This window comes from Cynocephalus volans, chromosome 3 (assembly GCF_027409185.1).
Source record: "Cynocephalus volans isolate mCynVol1 chromosome 3, mCynVol1.pri, whole genome shotgun sequence".
NCBI classification, from domain to species: domain Eukaryota; kingdom Metazoa; phylum Chordata; class Mammalia; order Dermoptera; family Cynocephalidae; genus Cynocephalus; species Cynocephalus volans.
The window spans coordinates 147,010,372-147,034,924 of NC_084462.1; the positions used below are offsets into that span (position 1 = coordinate 147,010,372).

At 41.3% G+C, this 24,553-nt stretch overlaps 2 protein-coding genes across 4 annotated transcripts in view; one reads left to right on the plus strand and one right to left on the minus strand.

The window, feature by feature from the left end:
* The window catches only part of FNTB (farnesyltransferase, CAAX box, beta), an 80,803-nt gene that overhangs the window by 26,825 nt on the left and 29,425 nt on the right, over nt 1-24,553 (plus strand). For both annotated transcript variants that reach the window (XM_063088526.1, XM_063088527.1), the window contains exons 3-8: nt 1,842-1,914; nt 2,949-3,040; nt 10,872-11,018; nt 11,121-11,204; nt 15,432-15,518; nt 21,281-21,410. In XM_063088526.1, the coding sequence (XP_062944596.1) occupies nt 1,842-1,914; nt 2,949-3,040; nt 10,872-11,018; nt 11,121-11,204; nt 15,432-15,518; nt 21,281-21,410 (613 nt within the window). The remainder of the gene's footprint in view (nt 1-1,841; nt 1,915-2,948; nt 3,041-10,871; nt 11,019-11,120; nt 11,205-15,431; nt 15,519-21,280; nt 21,411-24,553) is intronic.
* MAX (MYC associated factor X) overlaps nt 1-24,553 on the minus strand; it is a 99,699-nt gene that overhangs the window by 7,668 nt on the left and 67,478 nt on the right. The window lies entirely within an intron of this gene.

The following is a 24,553-nucleotide window of genomic DNA, read 5'->3' on the forward strand; positions in this document are numbered from 1 at the left end:
GATTGCCTGTGACTTAATGCTGCCTTTGTCCTTCTCCTGCTTGCGTAAACTCTCTTACTTCTCTCGGTCACTGGCTTCTTCCTCCAAGCCCTTGAAGATGGGTGTTTCCACAGTTCTGTATTCAAACTTTTCTCTCTGCGCTCTCATCTCCTCCTCTGGCTTTGCCTGTCACCTGTGTGCAGATGAGTGATTCTCCATCTGTATGCGTAACCTGTTTCCCTCTTCTGAGCCTCATGTGTTTCAGCGGCCCGATGACATCCTCACCTGAATACACCTCCAGCGCCTTAAAATCCATGTGTCCCGGAGTTAGCTTATCCTGGGTCACCACGCCTGTTTGGGCCCTTAGTACCTCCTAAGTGGTCAGCTCTTTGCAGCCTGCCACCCACTCTTCCCACCTCAGGTCTCTGCCCACTGCAGAGCCCTCACTTAGTTCAGTTAGTAAACACATATTGAGCACCTAGCGCTCTCAGGTGCTTTTTCTAAAGCACAGTTCTGGTCATCTTTTCTCAGCTCAAAAACCTTTAGGGCTTCCTTTGCCTACTAAGTTGAGTAGAAATTCCCCAGCAGATGTCCCAGACCCCTGTAAAGAGGGCCTCAGCTGCCTTTTCTACCATTCCTCTTTCATTCCTGTATTTAGGGCTGGTTACCCCACCTTTCTCTCACACACTTTATACATGTGCTGCACAATATAGTAGCCATTGCTACCCACAGCTATTTAAACTTTAATTAAAAATTTCTCCTCTACCAGGACCACCCACCTCAAAGTCCACCTCTTTCACACAACCTTCCCTGATCATTCCTTTCTTAATGAGATGTCCTTTCCTTTTGAGCCCTCCGTTGCATTTTGTGTTTTTCCTTTATGAAATCTACTCATTTCTTCCATGTATTGTATCCATTTATGTACTTACCTCATTTCCAGTACTGAATTGGAAGACTTTTAGGGGTAAAGACTATATTTTTGACCTTATTCTGAGCATGGTATAGTGGGAGTTTGATAAACAGTTGTTGAATTAACCTCCTAGAAAAGGGAATGGTTTTCTTTCCATTTATTTTTGTAATCAGCAAGCACAGTGAAAGTCTTGACATTCTGTTCTTTTTTCTTCCTTCCATAATCACAGGGGCCCTTTCTGCAAGACCAAGCAAGAAATGCAACCTCTGTCCTTTGCCCTGGCCTGTGCAGGTGGCCATGGGTGGCACATTCCATCTTAAAGCCAGTATTGCTGACATCAGTGCCAAGGACAGCAAGTGGCTGCAGAATACAAACACAATCCTGTGGCTGGGGCTGTGGGTCACACGTGGGAGGTGGAATTTCAGAGAGGGAATAATAGAAGGATAACCAAGGGGCAGGCAGAGTGCAAACTGCAGGCCTCAGAGAAGTGATCCCAGAAGAAATGACTGAAATGACAGCGGCTCACCCAGTTAGGGAGGTAGTGAGGCGTGGATTTAAATTGCTTACAGGATGGGGAGCCACATAAGTTATCTGTGCTTAGTTAGATCCTGGAGGAACTTTTTGGGTGGATTGCCATGCCTGTCTGTATGTGCTCATTTCGGCTTTTCATTTAGCCCAAAGGAGGCTGTCCACTGTGAAGGAGACAGTCTCACCCAAAACATCTGCCAGCACATTTTCAGACACTAGAGACATTCAGATGTGGGTTTCTTTTCTCTGGTTTAGTTGGCCTTTGGGGCTAAAGAAGTTGCTGCTTGTCCATTCAGTGACTGTGGGGGGACGTCCTGAGGCTGAGTGTGTGTGCGTGCATGTGTGTGTATGGGTGTGTCCATGTGTGGAGTGGAAGCATAAGCTATTAGGATAGGCTTATAGGCTGTGTTGTGTGTCTTTCCAGGCTTGTTTTGCAGAGGGAAAAGCACTACCATTATCTGAAGAGAGGCCTTCGACAACTGACAGATGCCTATGAGGTAAACGCATTGCCCAGTTGCCCTTTGTATCGAGTCATCAGCTGAGTCCTCCTCCTGTTTTGTCTGTTTGAATGTAAAAGACTGTTGGGCCCAATCCGTTGCACATTCACTCATTGTGCCCTGTGGCTCTGGTAGGAACCAGGGTGCTGTCACAAAGCTGGGAATCTCCCTTCTGAAAAGGGCAGAACCAGGTCTCTTCTGGTCTTGTCATCCCCTCAGAATTAGTGGAGCACCCTAGATGGGGTGGGACTTTCTTCCTCTATAAGACCACAGCTGAGGGGTTCACATGCTTTCTCTAGATGCCCTTGACGGCTGGCTAAAGTCAGTTACCTATTCATCCCTAGCCCTTTGCCTATAAACATATCTAATTTCTGTACTGCCAGAGGACCAGTATGTGAATCCCAGAGAGTACTACTTGCAGTTTAACACTTTAGGCCCAAACTTACAGTAGATGTTAAATGATATTCCTCAGAGCCTTCCTATTCACAAAGGAGCCTCGGGTGGAGGAGGGGTAGGATGGGGGTCGGGGGATGGGGGTTGGGATGGGAGGCAAAGGGTGAATGCCAGTCTTCCTGCCCCACCTTATATAGAGCAGCTCCAGTTTTAAGCTGCTTTTTATTTTGGGGTTCTGCATTTGATTACTTATGGCAGGGATTTGCTAACTCAAATGCCTGTAGGGCCCAAGCAGGCAGCACAAATAAGTGGAGTAGGCTGGGTGGAGACCAAGGTAAAATGAGGCCCCGTATGTCTACCCTGTTCCCACCAGTTGCTGCCATCTGGGAATTCAGACCCAGGGCTGCCAGATCTTTCTTTCTTTCTTTCTTTCTTTTAAAATCCCATTGTCCTTTTCTTACAGACGGTTATTTCAGCTCCTGGCTAAGGCCACAAAGCAAAGCCTCCTTCATTCACTGATTTTTTTCAAGCAAGGGGGGCTTCTTTCCCTTTGCCACGCTGGCAGGACTAAGTGGCCTTCTCAGCAGTGTCTCGGGATGATTCTGAGTGAGGGTGTATTTCCTCCCCTGTCTCTCTCACAGTGTCTGGACGCCAGCCGCCCATGGCTCTGCTATTGGATCCTGCACAGCTTGGAACTGCTAGATGAACCCATCCCCCAGACGGTGGCCACAGAGTGAGTCTGGCTTCGGGGAATCTGGGGTGTTCTCTGAGGTTGCATTTGAGTTGGTGTTCTTTTTCTTTCATTTCTCTTTTGTTTTGAATGAAAAAAAACAGAGTGCTACAAAGAAACCTTTGCCTTTCTCTTGACCTCCAGCAACTTCCTGAAACTCCTCCACTTTAGAAACCCATAAGTAAGCTGGTGGGCAGAACAAGACTTTGAACTCCCAAGAGAAGGATTCTGGTTTCTTCTGTGGCCTTTTCTTTTGGCTCTCAGATCTGGTCTTTGAGAAAAGTCTTCATTATCAACTCTGAGACACATGATTTTTTCAGAAAATACAGTATGCATTTGAATAGCTTCTGTGCGGAAGCAAGTGCCAGCCCAATGAACAAAAATGCCTTCGCCTTCCAGAAACACCTCTGTAGAAGTACCGCCTCCCCAGTGCCTGGAGGAAGAGGACAGCTCCTTATGGGGCTGGATGTGCTGCTGTCTTGGTATACAAATGCCGTGACTCACAGTTTTCTTAAGTTTCTGATTTATGATTAGAGATCTAAGCAACTGAGATTCTCCCCGAGCTGCTTGTGCAGATGGCATTCTAGATGTGGCGTCTCATTTTCAGAAGCTCATCACAATTTATATCTTAAAGAAGAAAATACTGATCATTGCTCCAGTCTTAGGGATACCTGGGATAGGAAAGGGCAGCCAGTAATCAGGTCCAGGATATTCACTGAGAGCAAGCACGTCCTGCCGGTGGTGTTTTGAGTTCATCTGCTCCGCCAGCACCCCTGAGGGGAAGGAATCTGGGATCAGAGGCCCCTGAGCCAGGTTTGTTTTTCCACAGCCCAAGGAGGCATCTGTGCCAGGACACATGGAGACTAGCCGGTGCCTCACCCTGGTCACAGTGCCCCTGTCTCTGTCACATTGTCAGGTCAGAAGAACAGAACAGCACATTGTCTCATTCATTCTGTCTTAACAATAACCTCTCATTCTTGCCTTCCTGGGCAGCCTGTCTTGTGATGAATGTGGACGGGGAAGATAATAAAGAATTAGGCCATTAACCCTTGTGATACACACGATGCTTTCTGAGGGAGAGGAAAAACGTGCATTGTTTTTTATCATCGGGATGCTGCTGCGAGCCTAGTTGCTTCCAGCACTGGAAGGAGGGTTGCACACAGTTCTGTGGTGACAGGAACTTAATTGTCAAAATAAAGGCCCATGTGTTTTTGAAATACCAGTTGGGGGTTGAGGGTTGTTTGGGAAGTTTTTTCCCCACACCTACACAGTCAGGATGTACCCTAGGAGAATGGGAAAGTTGTAATTGAGAGAGGAAAGAAGAAATGGAAGAATTCTATGAGAGTGAAGTCCAGATGCCCGGTGGAGAATGCCAGCTTGAAGTGGGAAGATAGAGCGATGGAGGGTTCCCTAGGGGAGAAACTTCGGTCAAAATACCAATTTTGAGTTTTTTCTAGGTGGTATCTTTGGTATTTTATAGTTAAGGCTTTTGTAAGGAAATGGCAACATCAGACAGGAAGAGAACTCTTTAAAGGGCTTTTCACAGTGAAAGTTGGAAACCTAAATATCAACTGTAGGGGATGCTTTAAAATTTATTTAAAGTTTAAGTAAATTATGGTGCAGTACATACAATGACATACTGTGCAGCCATTTATAATGTGTATATTTGTATATGAAATGTATATATTTATAGAGAGAGATGTGAAGTGAAAACAGGCAGTTAAAAAATTCAACTTTTATAGATTAAAAATATAGGTGATTATATATACACAAAAAACCAGAAGGATACATACACACATGATAGTAGTTATTTCTGGATGGTGGGGTTAAAGGCGATTTTTTAAAAATTGTTTTTTCTAATCTTATTTGCATTTTCTAAAATTTCGACCGTGAATCTTGTTTTGTAAAAGAATATTTAAAAAATAAAAAGTTGGTTTGTCTTAATTTCAAGAGCCATTCAATAGTAATGACTGAGAGTTTCTGCTTCAGAGCTGACTTAAAAGCTTTACCTGTAGTTTTTCTGAGCATTGATTTGATGGACTTTTAAAGAAACACTCAGACTTTCCAATAATTATTTTATTTTGTGCCTAGTAGGCAGTTAATTCTAGCTGCAGATATTTGTTGTGAGCAGAGCCTGGTAGCTCTGACCTATAAGGAAATAAACTATTTTTAGTAAGATACAGAGCAATCTTAATGACATTTATAAAAATATGGGGATTTTTGTTTAGACTACCTGAAATAGGATATTGCCTTTTTATTTATTTTGCATAGTGAAAAGAAATGCTTTGAAATGTGGTTAGCTTTTTTTTTTCACAAATGATGTAGAAGCAGAGAGTTTAGCTCTGTAGTTTTGTTGTTTTCCTGTGCTCTTCTTTTTACATTGCCCCACCTAGCAACACACACGTCCTACACATACACAAACGTTTCTCTCTTCTATTTTGTTCACTGTTGTGCTTCCATTTGCTCAGGGAGCAACAACATGATAGGCTGGGTTCCCTCTAGTGGACAAAATTACTTTTGTCAGCTACTGGCAAGGACAGGTTTTTACTGCTGGTATCAGACATTTCAAGAATAATATATTCATAGGTAGTAATTTAGCTTGCCTCTCTTAAGAGGTCATGTATACAAATTTATATGTGTTTACATGAAAAGTAAATATTTTGGAGCCAGACTAAGTACTGGCTTTGCTTAATGATTTTGGCAGTGAAGAAAGCATCCTTTAATGAGAATCCCATGCTTTGTTATTGAATGAAAGCTACTTTAATGTAACAGCAAAATGAAAATCACAGGGAGATGACTGTGGCATTGCTAAAGTTAGGTATTTAGCGGGCCAGCCCTGTGGCGCACTCGGGAGAGTGCAGCACTTGGGAGCGCAGCGGCGCTCCCGCCGCGGGTTTGGATCCTATATAGGAATGGCCGGTGCGCTCACTGGCTGAGCCCGGTTCGGGCGACACCAAGCCAAGGGTTGGGATCCCCTTACCGGTCACAAAAAGACAAAAAAAAAAAAAACAACTGAAGTTAGGTATTTAGCTTCTGTAAGAGCTAAAAATTGTCTTTAACTTAAAAACCATTTTAGGACTTTTCAGCTTATAAAGTTTTTCCAAAGGTAAATTTAATGTTTGGTATTTTGGTGTTTTTTAATTTTCCTTTCAAAAGGTTATTAGTAGCTTATCTCCTGAATAGCTCCTTAAATGTTTTTCCTTTTAATTTTTAAATTTAAATATAATTTTTATGTTTCCTTACCTTTGATGAAGACACCATATCTACTCATTTGTCTTCTGGGCATCTCATGGGTACAGGTCAAGGATGCTGCTAAATATCCTCTACAGGACAGTCCCCACCACAAAGGTTATCAGGCCCAAAATGTCAATAGTGCTAAATCTGAGAAACTCTACTCTAAAATACCCAACTTTCGACTTGCCCATATTTCCAAAGCAGCAGCCATCCAGAGCATTGCTGGTGCTTGGTGAAGAGTCAAGTAACTTGTCCGACTCTATGAGAGCACTGACCTCCTGGAATCAACAATAGATGCTGCCTATCCTTCTCCTGTTCATTGTCCTACTCTATCTAGTGAAGGAGTTACCTCTCCATTGTATCAAGCTGAAGCTGTTTTACAGTATGAAGCCTGAAAGTACAGTCATGCACCACATAATGACGTTTGGGTCAATGAAGTATCACGAAGACCACAGTGGTCCCATAAGATTATAATGGAGCTGAAAAATTCCTGTCACCTTGTTGGCGTCATAGCCATTGTAAGGTCATAGTGCCACACATTATTCAGATAGGAGCAGAAGGCTATACCATCTAGCTTAGGTGTGCAGTAGGCTATACCGTCTAGGTGTGTGTAAGTACGTGTTTGCACAATGACTTGTATTTCTCAGAATGCATCCCCGTCATTAGCGACGCATGACTGTATCAACACTAGAAAAAGCCCAATGTCAACTCATGCATCTTGCATTTGCATCTACTCCTAAGCCATCCTGCTTAAGGATGACAGTTCTTATTTCCAAAGCTGCAATTTTTATAACATTCTGGGGTTTAAGTCTGTCTGTGGTAATTTATTCTGGTGCTGAAGTTTTTTCTTAAATCTAACCTAAATTGTTCTTCTTGCTGCAGATCAATTTTTGTAATTTACTAGAAAGTTTGTGTAATTACCCTTTGTATAGAGGTGCTTTGCTGTGTAGCTTCCTTACCATCTGTAGTACTAAGCCTTTTAATTTTTTTTATACTTAGCCATTTTTACAGTTCTAATCTGAACTCCCTTTGAGTTTCTTTGAGTTGGGAAATGGAGACTAGAGCCAGATACAGTTTTGACCGATATTGTGTTTCTGATGTTTTTAACAAGCATTTTTTATTGTGGTTCACAACTCATGGACCCTAATCTCTGGTCTTTTTTTTTTTGCTATGTCCCTAGTCAGTTCCTGTCTTGTGTTTATATTCATATACTTTACCCAGCCCCCATCCCTAAGTATATCACTTGCCACTTGTACCTGTTTCATTTGTTTTATTCTTATTGGCTTCTGATTTGTTTCCCTGATCATTTTGTATTATTTGATTGTTTACTGCACATGCCTTTGAATCCTTCATCCAATTTGGTGGCAGTGATATCCAGAATCAACCACTTTAGATCAGTCCTCAACCACCACCTGAAAAGTCCGAGTAAACTTTTTATAAGGCTGACAGTAAATCCTTGATACTCTTGTTTTGAACTTGATCCTCTTTACAAGTTTTACCCACTCTTTAATGGTTGAATGACAGAGCAGTGATGTTCCATAGAACTTTCCATTAAAATGGAAATGTCCTATATTTGTGCTAATATGGTAGCTACTAGACACATGTGGCCATTGAGCACTTGAAACGTGGCTTGTGTGAGTGAGGAGCTGAATTTAATTTTAATTAAGTGAAAATTTAAATGGCCTCATGTGACTAGCAGTTATCAATTGGACAGTGTAGATCTCATTGCTACCTAAAATATGGTCCCCAGACCAGGAGCATTGCCATCACCTGGGAGCTTGTTAGAAATGCAGAATCTTAGGCCCATCCCATTCTACTGCATTAGAGCTGCAGGATAACAAGATTCCCAGGTTATTTCTATGCCCACACATGTGAGAAGCACTGATACTTGGCTGAACATTGGAGTCCCATGGGGAATTTTAAACAGTACTGCCACCTTGGTCCCAACCTCAGTAATTCTGATTTAATTAGTGTTAGGTGAAGCTTGGGCATTGGGATTTTTAAAACATCCCCCAAGTGATTCTAGTTGTGCAGCAAAGACTAGTAGTGCGCAAACTTTTTATGAGTCACCTGGGAGTTTGGTAAAAATACAGAGACCCAGGCTCTTTTCTGTTTTAGCAAGCCTGGTTCTTTGTATTCTTTAGTAGCTCTTCAGTGATTCTGATACACACATTTTGGGTTTGAAAATCCCTGATATAGAAGATAGCTTCCCACTTTGTTAGTAATTGTCATGCAAGCTGAAATGAATGCCTTGCTGACATTAAAGAAAATTGATCTACTACATCTGTTAGTCATATATCTAAATGAATGATTTTGTGATATTTGCTTTTTACAAAGTGTGCTACTCTGGGTGTTTGCACAATATTTCCTGCTTGTGATTTTTTATTAGTTGGTGAATTTCTGGTCTCTAAGAAAATTTTTTCTCCCCCTTTTGATAGAAATATCACTAACATTTTGGTTTTCAGAATTGCTAAGATGTCTGCTAATGACAGCTGGTGGCTTCATGGTCAATTTGCCAGTTCCTTAAGGTGCAAGTTGGAAAGCCTCAGGATCAGAATGTTCTGTGATACGGAAGTGTCTGAGATTGAAGAAGAGCCCAACCCTCAGTTCTCTATCACAACCCCAGAGATGGTCAGAATCTGTGGGTCAGCTGAGGAAGGTTGGCATGGAGGGATGATATCAAGGTATCTGGAACATTTAGATCCTAGCTGCCCCCAGACTTTAGGCCACAAGGTCAGGAGTGTTGTATTCAACACTATTCTGTCTTAGGAGCTGGGGAAGGGAATGGATAACTAGGTGACTCATTTTTTTTCCCTCCTTTTTAAAAAAATGTGCTGTTAGGGCCGGCCCTGTGGCTCACTTGGGAGAGTGCGGCGCTGGTAGCGCCGAGGCTGCGGGTTCGGATCCTATATAGGGATGGCCGGTGCGCTCACTGGCTGAGCGTGATGTGGACGACACTGTGCCGAGGGTTGCGATCCCCTTACCGGTCAAAAAAAAAAAAAAATGTGCTGTTAAGTTTATATCAGGTAAAACCTTTTGTTTTTATGGTACAGGAAGCTTTTTGTATGTTTGTGTAGCCAACCTTTGTTCAGGCATGAGTTTATTAGCTGTTTGTTTCTAGAAAATGGCATAAGAATTGATGATTTGGGAAATGTGTTAGGAATAAGCTCAATTTCTCTACAGAAATTAATTGCCATTAAAAAATGTGCTGCATTTTTTCTTGTGCCCATGAAGGGGAAAAAATAAAAACGAAAAAAAAATTTTTAAATGTACTACAGAATTGTTTTCCTTCTCTGAGCATAAACTTCAATATCAGTGCTTGTGTTTCCTACAGTAAAATTTTAGGTGTAAATGGAAATGAATGTGTATTGTTTTTAACCTGTGAAGATTTCAGGGCTTCAAAGAGCAGGTCAGCAGCATTTGCTATTGCTGTCCCTGCCCAGATGATAGAAGGTCTGAAATCAAAAGTAATCAACTATGATGTGGAAAAGCAGTAATAAACTTCTGTCTTCGTGGAGATTAACCAGACTGTGTGGTCTTTCTGGCAACAGTAGATAAAAAATAATGAGATAAAAGAACCCAGGAAAAGAGGGCCCCCTGAGCACTAGGAAGATACAGTTTGGCAGCTTGTTCTCTTAAGTGGAGGTTTATCCTGATAGGACAGTTGTGACTCAGCTGAGTCGTGAGGGATCCTTTATACCCAACACTTTCCTAGAGCACCCCTTTCTGTTGAACTTCAGAGGATCTTGGACAGTAGGGCCTCTCTTGATTTCACCTAAAGCAAGAGTGACTTCGGGGCAATCTGATGCCAGGCTTAGAGGCAAACCCTCCATGAACAGTTGCCCTCAGTGGGGGAACTGGAGCCCTTTGCATCAGTGTGGACAAGTCTCCAAGAACCCACAGACAGTGATGCCTTCTTGGGATAGGAGTCAACAGTGTTCCTCTTAAGTTTGCCACACTTGAGGTGAGCATGGTAGAAGCCTATCCTCCTTTCGTTCTCCTAACCGTGCAAGCAGACTTCATTAAAAGCTTGTTTCTTACTCGTGGTAGGAATGGAAATCAGTAGCCCCCTGGGGCTTAGGTGGCAATGGGAAGGAGGAAGCATCTCCTTAAGTGTTCCTGGTAGGCCTGGATAATGGATCTAGGCCATTGTGGTTGGTGCAGAAAGAAGCAGTTGAGCACCAATTTCTAGGCAGAATTCAAAGGCTGGGAGGTCCCCAAAGGCAAGGACAAGGCTGGGACCAGATCCAGGGTGGCAAATTGAGCGAAATGTATGGGAAAGATTTGGTCAAGAAGCACAGGACACTCTTACCCCAAGTCTATGAAAGGCTGTTTGTTTCTTCCCCGCCTTATGTTCCTTGCTTCATGACTAGGCAAATGCTTAAATATAAAAATCGGATAGCAGGACATACAAAACTGATAATAACTAGGTAGAGAGTTAAACTCTTTGGTGGCAGAGGTTATAATCAACGTGTGGGAGGAAAGGTTTTGTTTCCCTTTTGAGGTGGGGGGATCATTGGGAAAGCATGGAAATCTGGTAGCAATTTGGTGTTTTAAAATCAATGCCCTCTTACTTTGTCTTCCCTTTGGCTGTACCTAGTGTGTGTCAGTTCCTGGAACTGTGTCAAAGCCCAGAAGGTGGTTTTGGAGGGGGCCCTGGTCAGTACCCACATCTTGCACCCACGTATGCAGCAGTCAATGCGCTGTGCATCATTGGCACCGAGGAGGCCTATGACATCATCAACAGGTACAGCCCCAGCCAGCAGTGATGGACATCCAGAAGGGCTCTCACCTGCTGACTCTGCACTGACCATTGCCCTCTCCCACTTCTCTCCCCTTTGTTTCTCAGGGAGAAGCTTCTTCAGTATTTGTACTCGCTGAAGCAGCCTGATGGCTCTTTTCTCATGCACGTTGGAGGTGAGGTGGACGTTAGGTGAGTGGGGTTTTTCTCAGGTTGCTGCATCAGTAGATTCTAGAGCTCATCTGCTGTTAGAGATGCAAAGCCTGAGGATCAATGTGGGGAAGCTGCTGCTTTGTTTATGGAATAATTGCTACCAGTTAGCTCAAAATTATCATTTTACTCAAGAAGTGTCTGATGTACCTAGCAAATAGCTTTATCACCTGGCAGGAGATTACTTTTGAGGCATACAGGGAATTCCCTGAATGAGTCATTTTCTCAAAGGCAGTGGATCATTGAAATTTTATACTATTTTATTATTATTTAGTTTGAGAAATACATTTTTTTAATGAGGTTTCTATATCAAAGCCATCTTATTGCCTATGTGTAAATGGTTTTCCTTCTACACAAGTTGATTAATATTCTGGCTTAAGCGTCTGGCTTATGCATTGGTTTAAAAGTATAGGGGAAGAAAAAATACCATGAAAGTTGTGTAGCATAAAATACATTGCAGATAAAAAAAAAAAAGGTAACTAGGCTGCAAAGGCCCTTACTAAAAGATTTTCTTCTTCTATCTGTAACTTGTCTGTTCAAACCAAAAGACTAGACTAGATATATATTAGTATTTATAGGTACTAATGAAGCCAATAAAACTGTTAAGGAAAAGCAATACTGTGTTGACGCTTAAGGAAAAAGTTAAAAGATTTTTTTCCTCTCATGGTCACCAGGTTTCTTTCCTATTCTGTAAGTATCTCACCTAAATATACACAATCTTGAAACGTAGTTTTTTGTTTGTTTGTTTGTCTTTTAAAAGATGACGTGGGGCCGACCCCGTGGTGCACTCGGGAGAGTGCGGCGCTGGGAGCACAGCAGCGCTCCCGCCGCGGGTTCGGATCCTATATAGGGATGGCCGGTGCACTCACTGGCTGAGCGCAGTGTGGCCAGTCTCAAAAAAGACAAAAAAAAAAAAAAAAAAAAAATGACCAGTAAGGGGATCTTACCCCTTGACTGGTTGTTGTCAGCACCACACTCTCCCAAGTGAGCCACGGGCTGACCCGAAACTTAGTTTTTTAAAACTTACTGAGATTAGGCAAAGCAAACAAACCATAGCAAGATCCCTTTGGTATTTTATGGCATCCCCGTTTTACATCTGACTGTTGTCTAACTTATTCGTTCCAGAGCCAGTTTTTTTCTATGTTCTTATTCATATCTTCTAGACAAACACTAGGAAACTTCTCCAATCAGATAGATTTGTTCCGTGGAAGAGCACCGTAGCCATATTCCTCCCCTGTCTGTGCTCTTCTGCTGTGAAGAGAAGATGGTGCTGTGCCATTGGAGCCCATGCTTTTTGCTGACATGAAGGACTAAAGATGTGAATGCCGGATAAAACCTGGTACATGGCATCCAGTTTCCTTGCTGTGCCTGGTGTCTAGTATCCCATTGCCGTCATTTTTCACCTAGTGTTTCTTTAGTTGTCCTTTGCCTGGAAGCATCAGCCAGTACTCAGGATGCTTGTAGGATGGATTTGGCCCAGAGAAGAATAGCTGTGACCAGGAACAGTTTGACAGCTGAAAGCTAGCTTGCTCCCATTCTTGGTTACACAGAGCTGATCTCTTGATGACCTTTCAGGTCTCTCGCTGCTCCTAGTAGTTTCTGAGATGAACTTATTCAAGTGTTTACAGCTCCAGTGAACTTCAAAAAATCAGATCACAGTGAACTCATAGCAAGCACCATTTTTTTTTCAGTTTTTAAGAAAGGAATCCTGACTTCCTAATCTGTGTTATTTTGCTTTGCGTTGCTTCCCCCCCCCCACGGATTTGTCACCCCACTTCCCCTGGGTGACGAAGATGTAAAGGATTACTCAAAGCCCATCTCTTCTGAGCAGTGAGAGGCCCCGAAGTGCTTAATTTCCTGCCAGAACCCTCAAGAGAGAGGCATTCCTTCCTTGGGAAATTAATGCCGAATTGGGGTTCTCTTCCTGCACTTATTTTTCAGACCAGGAAGTTACAGGAAGAGACATATGTGGGGTTATAGTTTAACAGTATAGGCTGGTAACTTTCAGTGAAACAAGCCAGATGACATTCCAGTAAGGCAATTAAGTGGTCCTGTCAACAACAGTTTGATCTTAGCAAACATTCCTTCCTATAACAATTTCTCAGTATCTTTACATAACAATCAGTAACTAGTCCGTCTTTGAGCCAGCAACCTGCTGTGCCACAATCCTTATCTTGCAACAGAGACTTATAGCCTGAGAGAAATTTCCAGTCCTCTGCAAGTTCAATAATTAAAACTGCAAGACTTCGGAAAACCAGGCCCTGTGAAGTACATATGCTTTTTAGTATATTCCACAGTGTTATATAATCTGGGGCATTTTGTGGGGATAGCGGGGGACGGGGACGCAGCATTTGCAAAAGTTTAGGTGGCAGAGAATGGGTGTGCTGAAGAAACAAGTGCAGTGCTGCTGACCCATGGGGGCCTGGTGGGTGGGGGAGCAGTGAAGCTGGAGGCACAGGCTGGGAACAGACTGGAGGCTTTGAAGTCTCCTGTGCAGTCTGGAGTTGGTTCTGACGGGTTTTAAGCAGGGAGTGATGTGATCTGTATTTTTTTCAGGGAATGGATTTTAGTGTTTTAGTAAGTCTTCTGGTTTCAGGGCTGGAAAGGGGGAGACCAGACAGGAGACTGGTCTGGTTAGAAGATAACGGTTGCGTGCTGGCAGTATGGATCTGGCCTTCACATCTTGGGCACAAGGAATGACACTTAGCTTTGTATCTCATGAATATTCATAAGCAATAAAATAAATGAATGAATAAATAAATAAATAAGATCATGGCGACTTGGATTTGGGTGATGGCAAGCGAGGATGGAGAGTAGTAGATGAGTTTGAGAGCTGTGACGACTGAATGGAGGGAGACAGGAGGAAACTACATGAAAAAGTTGTGTTTTATTCCCTCCTTGTCTCAGTGTGAGATCTGGGGCTAGCGGCTTCTGGCCTCACTCTTCAGTTCTTCTATTTATGAGACATAAACTACGTTACCGGCTGCCTGCCCACCTCTGAGGTTCCATTAGGCTTCATGAGCAAAGACTTTTGAGGCTCTTTGAGAGGCTCACAACCTTAGGGAAATTAGACCAGACCTTTGAAGTTAGCTTATGATAAATGATAACATTTGGCCTTGGCACATATGACTCTCACGTGCTCCTGCTGGTGTAACTAAGCCTCTGCTGTGCCTTTGGCCAGTATGACCAAGGCTGATAAAAATGCTGGTAGGATAATCACTCTCACGGCTTCTGCAGAGATTTCTTTGGAATACCTCAGTGCGTTTGGCTCTGTGTTACGTCTGGACTGAATAAGGCGGAAACTAGACCCTTCTCTTTCCTCCCTTTTATGTTCCTTAGGGGCCCTTAGAAAAAGGACTTGTGAGCAGAATCAGAGCAAGCAGTTTTTGTCTTCCCCATGTTGGATATTTGAAAAGACCATAGAAAGGCAGCCTGTGGGGGAAGAAAAGGCAGCCTGTGGACATGTTCCTGACAGAGGGAGAAGCTGAAATAAAATGTCCCAAGAAGAATTAGGGCTGGGAGGATGGAATGGCAAGAGTGATCCCAAATCAAGTAGGATAATGTTAAAATAGATATGTACATGTTCCTTCTTTTTCTTTTAAAGGTGTGTTCTGGTGAGCTGCTTGAAATCAAAGCTCTTTTCTCCCTTTAAGGAATGTATCTGAGTGGGTTTAACTATTCCTATCCCTCTCGTTTGGTCTAGGCAGCCATTAGGGTTTGATGGCCTGCTTAGGAGTTTGTCTGTTGCAGGAAAAGTATAGTTAACCTTTAATGCATCCATGACTTAAACAGACAGAAATCCTGGGTCTGAAACAGTACTTACATCTGAATGAATGAGCATATCAGAAGTACCTGAATGGTGCCATGGAATTATGGGAGCCATTGTAGGTCTTTGAAAGAAGAGCTAAATCTACTTTTGATATGAATTGACATGGCTCTTATTTCCTCTGATGTAGATTTGACCATGTGGAGGTAGGGAGAATAGAATATCATGTTCTTTCCCTGAAGTCATGCCGTGAGCAACTGTATCCAAATAAAATGTCACATCTCAGTTGGAGACCCGGGAGGACTGACCGTGTGCCAGGAGGGAGGACAGGAGGTGAATACAGCTTACTAGGCAAAGCAAGCAATCCACTTAAGTCCACGGAGCCTTATTTAGCTCTTCCTTGAAGCTTAACACGTTTCCCCCTCTGTTCCTGTCTTTCACAGAAGTGCATACTGTGCCACCTCAGTAGCCTCTCTGACCAACATCATCACTCCAGACCTCTTTGCGGGCACTGCTGAATGGATAGCAAGGTGAGAGAAGCCAGCATTTTTCCTGGCCTCTTAGAGAGGCAGGTGGTCAAGACTTTACTTTGGACAACTAAAGAAAATGAAAAAGGACTGGAAGGGAATATAAAATTACAAGAGATGTATTAGGGTTGTATGAGTGTACATTTAAAAAATACCTAAGATTTATTTCTTTTTTCCAAACTTTCCTTAATGTTGCATTATAGTTTACATTGGTAAAGATCAAAAACTTTGGCAAACAGTTTTAGTGTGAATCTAAATTGATTGAACCAGTTTGGAGAGCATTTTGGCAATATCTCAGATGCCCTTGTTTATGACCCGGTAATTCTAGTCCTGTAGAAAACATCACACACATGCAGGAAAGAGAGAAGCATGGGACTTGTTTATAATAGCAAAAAGCTGGAAATGGATTCAATGGTCATAAGCATGAGATGGATAAGTAAGTGTTTGTATAGTCACACTGGAATATAACATAGTCAAAATGAATGAACTAGAGCTACAAGCATCAATGTGGATAAACCTCAAAAGCAATATTGAATTAAAAAAAAAAAAAAGGATGTTAAAGAAAATATACAGATCAGCACATTAGCACATTTACTTAAAATTTGAAAACATGCAAAATAATTCTGTATGGTTTATGGGAAGAATCACGTGTAGTAATAATATCAAAACATGCATGGGAAGGATAACCACCAAATTCAGGATAGTGGTTATTTCTGGGGAGAGAGCAAAGGAAACGAGATCAGGGGAAGTTTACACAGGGGACTTCAACTTTACCTGTATAGTTCATTCCTTTAAAATAAAAAAAAGACCTGAAGTGTATATGGCTAAATCTAAGGTAGGTTGTTAGATACAAGTATGTTCTATATATTATTTGCTAAACTTTCCTGGATACTTCAGATGTTTCATAACCAAGCTGTATTGTTTTATTTGGTTTTTACATTTTTATTTTTTATCAAAGTACTACTTATTACTGTGTAAATATAATTGAAGTGAAACCAGATGATATACTATGATCACATTTAATTTTTTGTATAACTTTCATTTTCCTGGAGTTAATGTGTATATCATGAATTTATTCCCAAATTCTCTGCCAGAGCTATACAATGAATTACTGTCAATACAATTGAACACTTCAGATGATCTGTTTATTCTTTCTGTGTGTGTGAGTGTTTTGAGTCATCCTTCCTGGAGCCCTGTGTCCTCTTGCTTCAGTCTGGACAGATTGCTCTCAGCTTGCTGCATGGCAGGCATCCAGAAGCTTCCTTTCAGCATGAAATTCACTTCATTTCTCTTTGTTGAGCCTCTGTCCTTTTTCATGGTTTACTTACTCATGTTAATGAAGGACATACCCCAATATATCCCAAAAAAGTGTACCTGGGAGATACATTTTTAAGATCTTGCATATGTCTTTATTCTGATCTCACACCTGATTGATAATTTATTTGATTAGCGATTTCTAAGTTGGAAATAGTGTAAACTGTATTCCTTTTGGAGTTTCTAAGAATTGTTCCATTATCTGCTAGCTTCCAGTGTCATCATTAGTAAGGCTCATAATAATAATAATAACCAATATTTATTGAGGACTATGTGATGCTCAGTAGTAAAATAGTATAATTTAGAAGGTGAGAGTAGGCAATGCCTGGGTTTGGTGCTTTTTTATATTTTCTGTTTCTTAGCTGAGATTTCTCATCTTTTTATTCATTATGAGTAAATTTTTCTTTACTTCGCTGTGGTAAATATGTAATTATAATATCTGCTTAAAAATTCTTGTCTGGTAATTAATTTCAGCGTCTGTGTATCTCTGACTTGTTGAATGTTGAGTAATTTTTGGATTGTATCCTGGACATTGTGATATTATGTTGTAGAGACTGAATTTTGTTAGAATTGTGTTACTTTGTTCTAAAGGGTGTTGATGTTTTTGTTTTAGCAGGCAGCTTAGTCAGACACACACTGCAAACTGTTGCACCTGCAGTGGGCAGCAGCTCAGACCTCAGATCAGTTCCTGGTTAGAAACTGCTTCCAGTTTGTCCAGTACAGGGCTCAGTTTTTAAAGTGTGGTGTTGATAACAACGAATTCAAAGGTTCAGAACCCTGTACTAGCCTGTCGCTAAAACAAAACAAACAAAAATAAGTGTACAGTTTGCCCAGTGCGGCTGTAATTCAGGGGTCAGGTGGAAACTTGAACTGAATTTAAATGCAGAATTTGGGGTTTTCCTTCTCTGAATCTCCCCTTTTTGAATTCTGCCTCATTTTCAGGCAGCCTGTTTCTTCCTGCCAGAAAGATGGTTAGCTTTCTATTGGCGTTTCAGCTGCCCTCCCCTGACCCCTGACCCGCTTTCACCAGGGGCTACTGTAGCCATCCTCAGGGCAAACCAGAAGGAAACAAAATAAAAAAGGCTGGGGTGGGGGGGTGGGTGGCGGGGATGGACTAACTCCCTGCTGTTGTCTGTTCCAAGTTTCAAATCCCCACCCAAATCTCCTTGCCTTTTTTCAGTCAGCAAGCCCTCAGGAAGCTGTTTTTTTGTATTTTGTGCAGAGTGGATAGCTGTTGTTTGCAGGAGGATTGATTTGTTAGGCACTTGCTGGACATGGACTCTGACAGCCTGGGTTTGAATCCGTTTTGACACTTATTATTAGCTTTATGCCTTGGACAAGTTATTTACCTTCTCCGTGTCATAGTTTCCTCATATGTCAAATGGTGGGTGGTTGAATTTTATAATAAGCTGAAATACAAAGAAATCAAGTGGATTCCACTAGCTGTACTGCCTGGGAATGCCATGTGATTCCCAGTCCTCTGTATGTTTTTGTTTTGCTTTTCTCTCTTTTCCTCCATCCCCACCTGATCCTTCTCTAGAGGCTTTTGGAATCTTTATTCTTACTGTTTGGAAACTTCATGATGATGACCTTTGATGTGGATCATTTTTCATTCATTGTGCTGGGCACTCAGCAGGCCTCTTTGACTTGGAAGTGCATATGCTTTATTATATAAGAATCTTTATTATAGCATTTCTTTGATATTTTTTCTCCTCCACTTTCTGTGTTTGCTCTTTTTTATAACATTCTGTTAGTAGGGTTGATCTTCTAAGTTTTCAAAAAAAATTTTTTTGCTCATTTTCCATCTCTTAATCTTTTCTCCTTTTGCTTTCGGAGGGATTCCCTTATCATTTATCTTCTAGTACTTCTTTTGAGTTTTTACTTCTGTAATCCTATTTTTAACTTTCCAGAGCTCAAAAGAAGCTCATCCCCTTCTTTTTTATATGCCCTCCTGTTCTTGTTTTAGGGCTACTTTATCCTTGCAATATTCTTACTTAATATAGTGATTTATCTGGGCTAAGGTCCAGCCATCCTTTGGGGCATTCTCATATATAAATTTCTGTAGGGTTTTTTGCTTGGGCTTATCAGTTTCCCTAGTGAGGAATCTTCCAGATTCCTGGTTGGGGTATAAAGCCGACAACCAACTATGTGAAATACTAGTAGGGAAAGGGGTTGGGGGTGTTTGTGTTCAGATTGTCGACTGTGACCTCATGCCCCTGGCCAGTGTGGTGCTTTACCCTGCTCTCAGCTGTGCTGGATATCCTGGAATTCACAGCCTCCAGACTAAGCCCCTGAAAGCTCCAGTCTTCTGCTGGGTTTGGGGAGAGGACCTGAAGGTCTGACTGATTCTTATGTAAGTTAGCAACCAATGAACTTGGTTCAAACGCATCCCACTTTTAGAGGTACCTTGTGTCTCTGATCCATGAGACTTTCATTGGAACAAATCACCTTGATTTTTGTTGCCTCCCCCTGTCCTGCTTCCCCGTGCCAGGCTGGGGAAGGTTTCTCTTATCTTTCCTCTTTTCTAACTTTTAAAATTTTTGTTATCTTCTGTCTGTGTTCATATCCTCTCCTATTCTTTTTACCCTTGTGGATTTATCCTTTTTAAAATTCCTTTACTTTCATTTTACTGGGCTCTTGTGTTCAATCCATTCTGTTTTAACTAGAAGATAGAAGACACTCTCAAAGAATTTACTAAATGAAAAAAACAAGGTGCAGAACAGTGTGTATCATATGCTGCCATCTATGTAAGAACAAATGGAGGGCAAGTGGAACATATATATGTATATCGTGTGTGTGTGTGTATGTATGTGTAAGGGAAAGAGAGAGACCGGGACACATACTGACAGTAGTCACTGCTAGCAAGAGGGACTAGGAGGACAGGGTGGGCAGGAAATTTTCTTTTCATTATTTATTCTTTTAAACTTTTAAAAGTTTGAACTTTCAAAATGAGCATTACCGTTTCAGTTAAAAAAAAAAAAAGACTAGGTAAGAAGAAGAGGAATTTTAAGAAGTCCCTTGTGTATTATTTACTCAGCAGGCCTTTCAAACTTGAACTTTTCCTGTACTCCAAGTAGCCAGATATACTGATGTGCATGGAAAGGATGCTCTGGGGGGTGCATGTCTGGGTGGTGGTGGAGGATGGGGGGACAGAGGATGCTGAAGAATCTGTAGAGGGAACAGTAGCTGATTTTTGACTCTGCACTCTGTACTGCTAATCTCTCTGGGCCTGGGTCCTCTCTATAAAAGGCCTGCGAGTTCACAAGATGCCAGGTCTGTAGGGAGATGTACCTGGAAGACAGGAAGGTCTCACTGTTTCCTTTCTCTCCTACCTGGAAGATTAAGTGCCCATTCACGTGTGCAACTGTACGACAGCGGGATTGTGAGGCAGACACACCCACAGGGAGTGTGACTCTATGTAAACTCTTAGAGACAGTTGAAAGTAAAATTCTACATTGTTATATGAAAATATACTTAAAGAAAAATTTTTTTATTTCACAGATAAAACATGTTTATTACAGACAAGCAAAAAGAAGAAAATTGAAATCACTTATAATCTACCACCAAAGGATATCCATTATTTTGGTGTCTATCTTTCTAGAATTCTGGAAAAAAAATCATATAGTACATTGTGATTTTATAACTACTGGCATATAATATTTTTGCATCACCCTTAAGTATATACTATAGCACCATTTTAAATGACTGTCTAGTATTCTGTTGTACAGGTGTACCATAATTTATATAACCAGTCCTCTACTGTTGAACTTCTAAATTGTTTTTAACATTTTGCTGTTGTAAATGGGAATACAGTAAACATTCTTATAGTCTGAACTTTGGATACATTCTTACTTATTTTGTAGGATTAATGCCTAGGAATGGGCCTATATTGCTGGGCCAAAGGTTAAGCATGTTTTTATGACTCAAAAATACACTCTCAATATATTGTCTAACCCCAAATAATAATAATTGTAACAATAATAAGTGGATAATTTGAATATATAGGAAATTATAATTTTAAAAAATAAAGTTTATTTTTGAATAGTATAAAGGTATATATGTTCATTATAGAAACTTTTTGAAAATAGAGAAAAATAAAAAGGAAAAATTTTACCAGTAGATGTCTACTCAGAGATCACTAGAATCGGCAATTATTTTTCAATTTTATTTTCAGCTGATGGTTATCATACTATACATATTGTTTTACAACTTTTTCTCTAAAGAGTAATAATTTGAGGTACTATGTTTCTTACATAAGTAGATTGTTTCTAAGTTTTTGGATTTTTGTTTGTTTGTTTCAAGAAAAGACATTTCCAAAAGTTAATTAGCTGGCATCTTTTCATTTGGTTGATGGCTTATGCCTTAATCTTAGCGAACACTTTCTCTGCCACCTAGGATGGTCCTGCACTGTGCACATCCACTGACCCCTCAACTTGCTTTTCTCTTCCTAGGTGTCAGAACTGGGAAGGTGGCATTGGCGGGGTGCCAGGGATGGAAGCCCACGGTGGCTATACTTTTTGTGGCCTGGCTGCGCTGGTCATCCTCAAGAAGGAACGTTCCTTGAACTTGAAGAGCTTATTAGTAAGTGTCTGTTGAGGCATCTTCTTTTCAGGTCCAGGACCCTCGTGATGTGGCAGTACCCAGACACCCAGGCTTCAGGGAGGGCTGGGCTGTGGGAAGGTCTAAGAGAGTTGCAGCCTTGAGCTCATAAACGACAGGTCCTAGGATGAAGCTTTTGATGTGGTTGTTGAAGCTCTCAGCACTGTTCCAGGCAGTGGATGGAGTAAACACTGCTCTCAGTCTGTCTCTACCTTCCTGCTTAGCACTTTCTACATGGAGTGGTAGGCCAGCTTTAGATGTCTCCCAGACATCTGATGTGAGCCAGAGTACCCTCCTCATACTTCATTCTCCTAGAATTAGAGGTTCTCATGTGTCTTAGAAAGAATCTCCTGAGAGGAAGTTATAAGAGCTTTGAAGCGTTTCGAAGCCAAGCTTTTATTACCTGCCACACTATGTGACCATTTAGTACCCAATTTAAGTGAGTTCTCTAGGTAGAGCTGGGTAATTGCATTGAGAAGGCAACCCAAGCATTTATGTCTGGACCCTAAGCTCCTGGCCAGTAATCCGAATGATCTCAGAAAGCAGTCAGCTTCAGGGACTCACTAGGTTATAATTAAATGATCAGGGGGGCCCAGTGTACAAACATACACCATCACAGCCATCAAGGATAAGGCACCTCCTCAGCATGACCTCAAAGCAACCAGCTGCAGCTGACATTCAACTCTTCTCCCTGAGTTCAGATGCCAGTTCTGCTTCCACCAGAGGGCCCATTGTGAGCTTCAAAGTAAGCTCTGCTATACTCCGTAGAGATATAACCAGTGCCCTGTTGCCCTCACCCTCAGGAAGAGTTCATGTTGAAATGGCCAACTTCGTCCACTAGACTTATCAGAGTTTATCAGATGTTTTCAAATGTGATCACCAACAAGGGATGAAACATAGAAGTCCCAACTCCCAGGCAGAAATAAGGAATATAATTAGTGAATGCCTAGGTCATAATGACAGTATTTTATTTTTTTATTTTATTTTATTTTATTTTTTAATTTTCTTTTGTCGATATACATTGTGGCTGATTATTGCTCCCCATCACCAAAACCTCCCTCCCTCCTCCCTGCCCCCCTCCCCCCCCAACAATGTCCTTTCTGTTTGCTTGTCGTATCAACGTCAAGTAATTGTGGTTGTTATATCTTCTTCCCCCCCCAGGTTTTTTTTTTTTTTTTTTTTTTTTGTGTGTGTGTGTGTGTGTGTGAATTTATATATTAATTTTTAGCTCCCACCAATAAGTGAGAACATGTGGTATTTCTCTTTCTGTGCCTGACTTGTTTCACTTAATATAATTCTCTCAAGGTCCATCCATGTTGTTGCAAATGGCAGTATTTCATTCGTTTTTATAGATGAGTAGTATTCCATTGTGTAGATGTACCACATTTTCCGTATCCACTCATCCGATGACGGACATTTGGGCTGGTTCCAACTCTTGGCTATTGTAAAGAGTGCTGCGATGAACATTAGGGAACAGGTATACCTTCGACTTGATTATTTCCATTCCTCTGGGTATATTCCCAACAGTGGGATAGCTGGGTCGTATGGTAGATCTATCTGCAATTGTTTGAGGAACCTCCATACCATTTTCCATAGAGGCTGCGCCATTTTGCAGTCCCACCAACAATGTATGAGAGTTCCTTTTTCTCCGCAACCTCGCCAGCATTTATCGTTCAGGGTCTTTTGGATTTTAGCCATCCTAACTGGGGTTAGATGGTATCTCAGTGTGGTTTTGATTTGCATTTCCCGGATGCTGAGTGATGTTGAGCATATGTCTGTTGGCCATTTGTATATCTTCCTTAGAGAAATGCCTACTTAGCTCTTTTGCCCATTTTTTAATTGGGTTGCTTGTTTTCTTCTTGTAAAGTTGTTTGAGTTCCTTATATATTCTGGATATTAATCCTTTGTCAGATGTATATTTTGCAAATATTTTCTCCCACTCTGTTGGTTGTCTTTTAACTCTGTTAATTGTTTCTTTTGCTGTGCAGAAGCTTTTTAGTTTGATATAATCCCATTTGTTTATTTTTCCTTTGGTTGCCCATGCTTTTGGGGTTGTAGTCATGAAGTCTGTGTCCAGTCCTATTTCCTGAAGTGTTTCTCCTATGTTTTCTTTAAGAAGTTTTATTGTTTCAGGGTGTATATTTAAATCCTTAATCCATTTTGAGTTGATTTTAGTATATGGTGAGAGGTATGGATCTAGTTTCATTCTCCTGCAGATGGATATCCAGTTGTCCCAGCACCATTTGCTGAAGAGGCAGTCCCTTCCCCAGTGAATAGGCTTGGTGCCTTTGTCAAAGATCAGATGGCAGTAAGTGTGTGGGTTGATTTCTGGATTCTCTATTCTATTCCATTGGTCAATGTGTCTGTTTTTATGCCAGTACCATACTGTTTTGGTTATTATAGCTTTGTAGTATAGCTTAAAGTCAGGTAGTGTTATGCCTCCAGCTTTATTTTTTTTGCTCAGCATTGCTTTGGCTATGCGTGGTCTTTTATTGTTCCATATAAATGTCTGGATAGTTTTTTCCATTTCTGAGAAAAATGTCTTTGGAATTTTGATGGGGATTGCATTGAATTTGTATATCACTTTGGGTAGTATGGACATTTTCACTATGTTGATTCTTCCAATCCAAGAGCATGGGACATCTTTCCATCTTCTTGTATCCTCTCTAATTTCTCTCAGCAGTGGTTTGTAGTTCTCATTATAGAGATTTTTCACCTCCTTGGTTAACTCAATTCCTAAGTATTTTATTTTTTTGGTGGCTATTGTAAATGGGCAGGCTTTCTTGATTTCTCTTTCTGCATGTTCACTATTGGAGAAAAGAAATGCTACTGATTTTTGTGTGTTGATTTTGTATCCTGCTACTGTGCTGAAATCATTTATCAATTCCAGCAGTTTTTTTGTAGAGGTTTTAGGCTGTTCAATATATAGGATCATGTCATCTGCAAACAGGGACAGTTTGACTTCATCTTTTCCAGTCTGGATGCCCTTTATTTCCTTCTCTTCTCTGATTGCTCTGGCTAGTACTTCCAACACTATGTTGAATAGGAGTGGTGAGAGTGGGCATCCTTGTCTAGTTCCTGTTCTTAAAGGAAAAGCTTTCAGCTTTTCCCCATTCAGGATGATA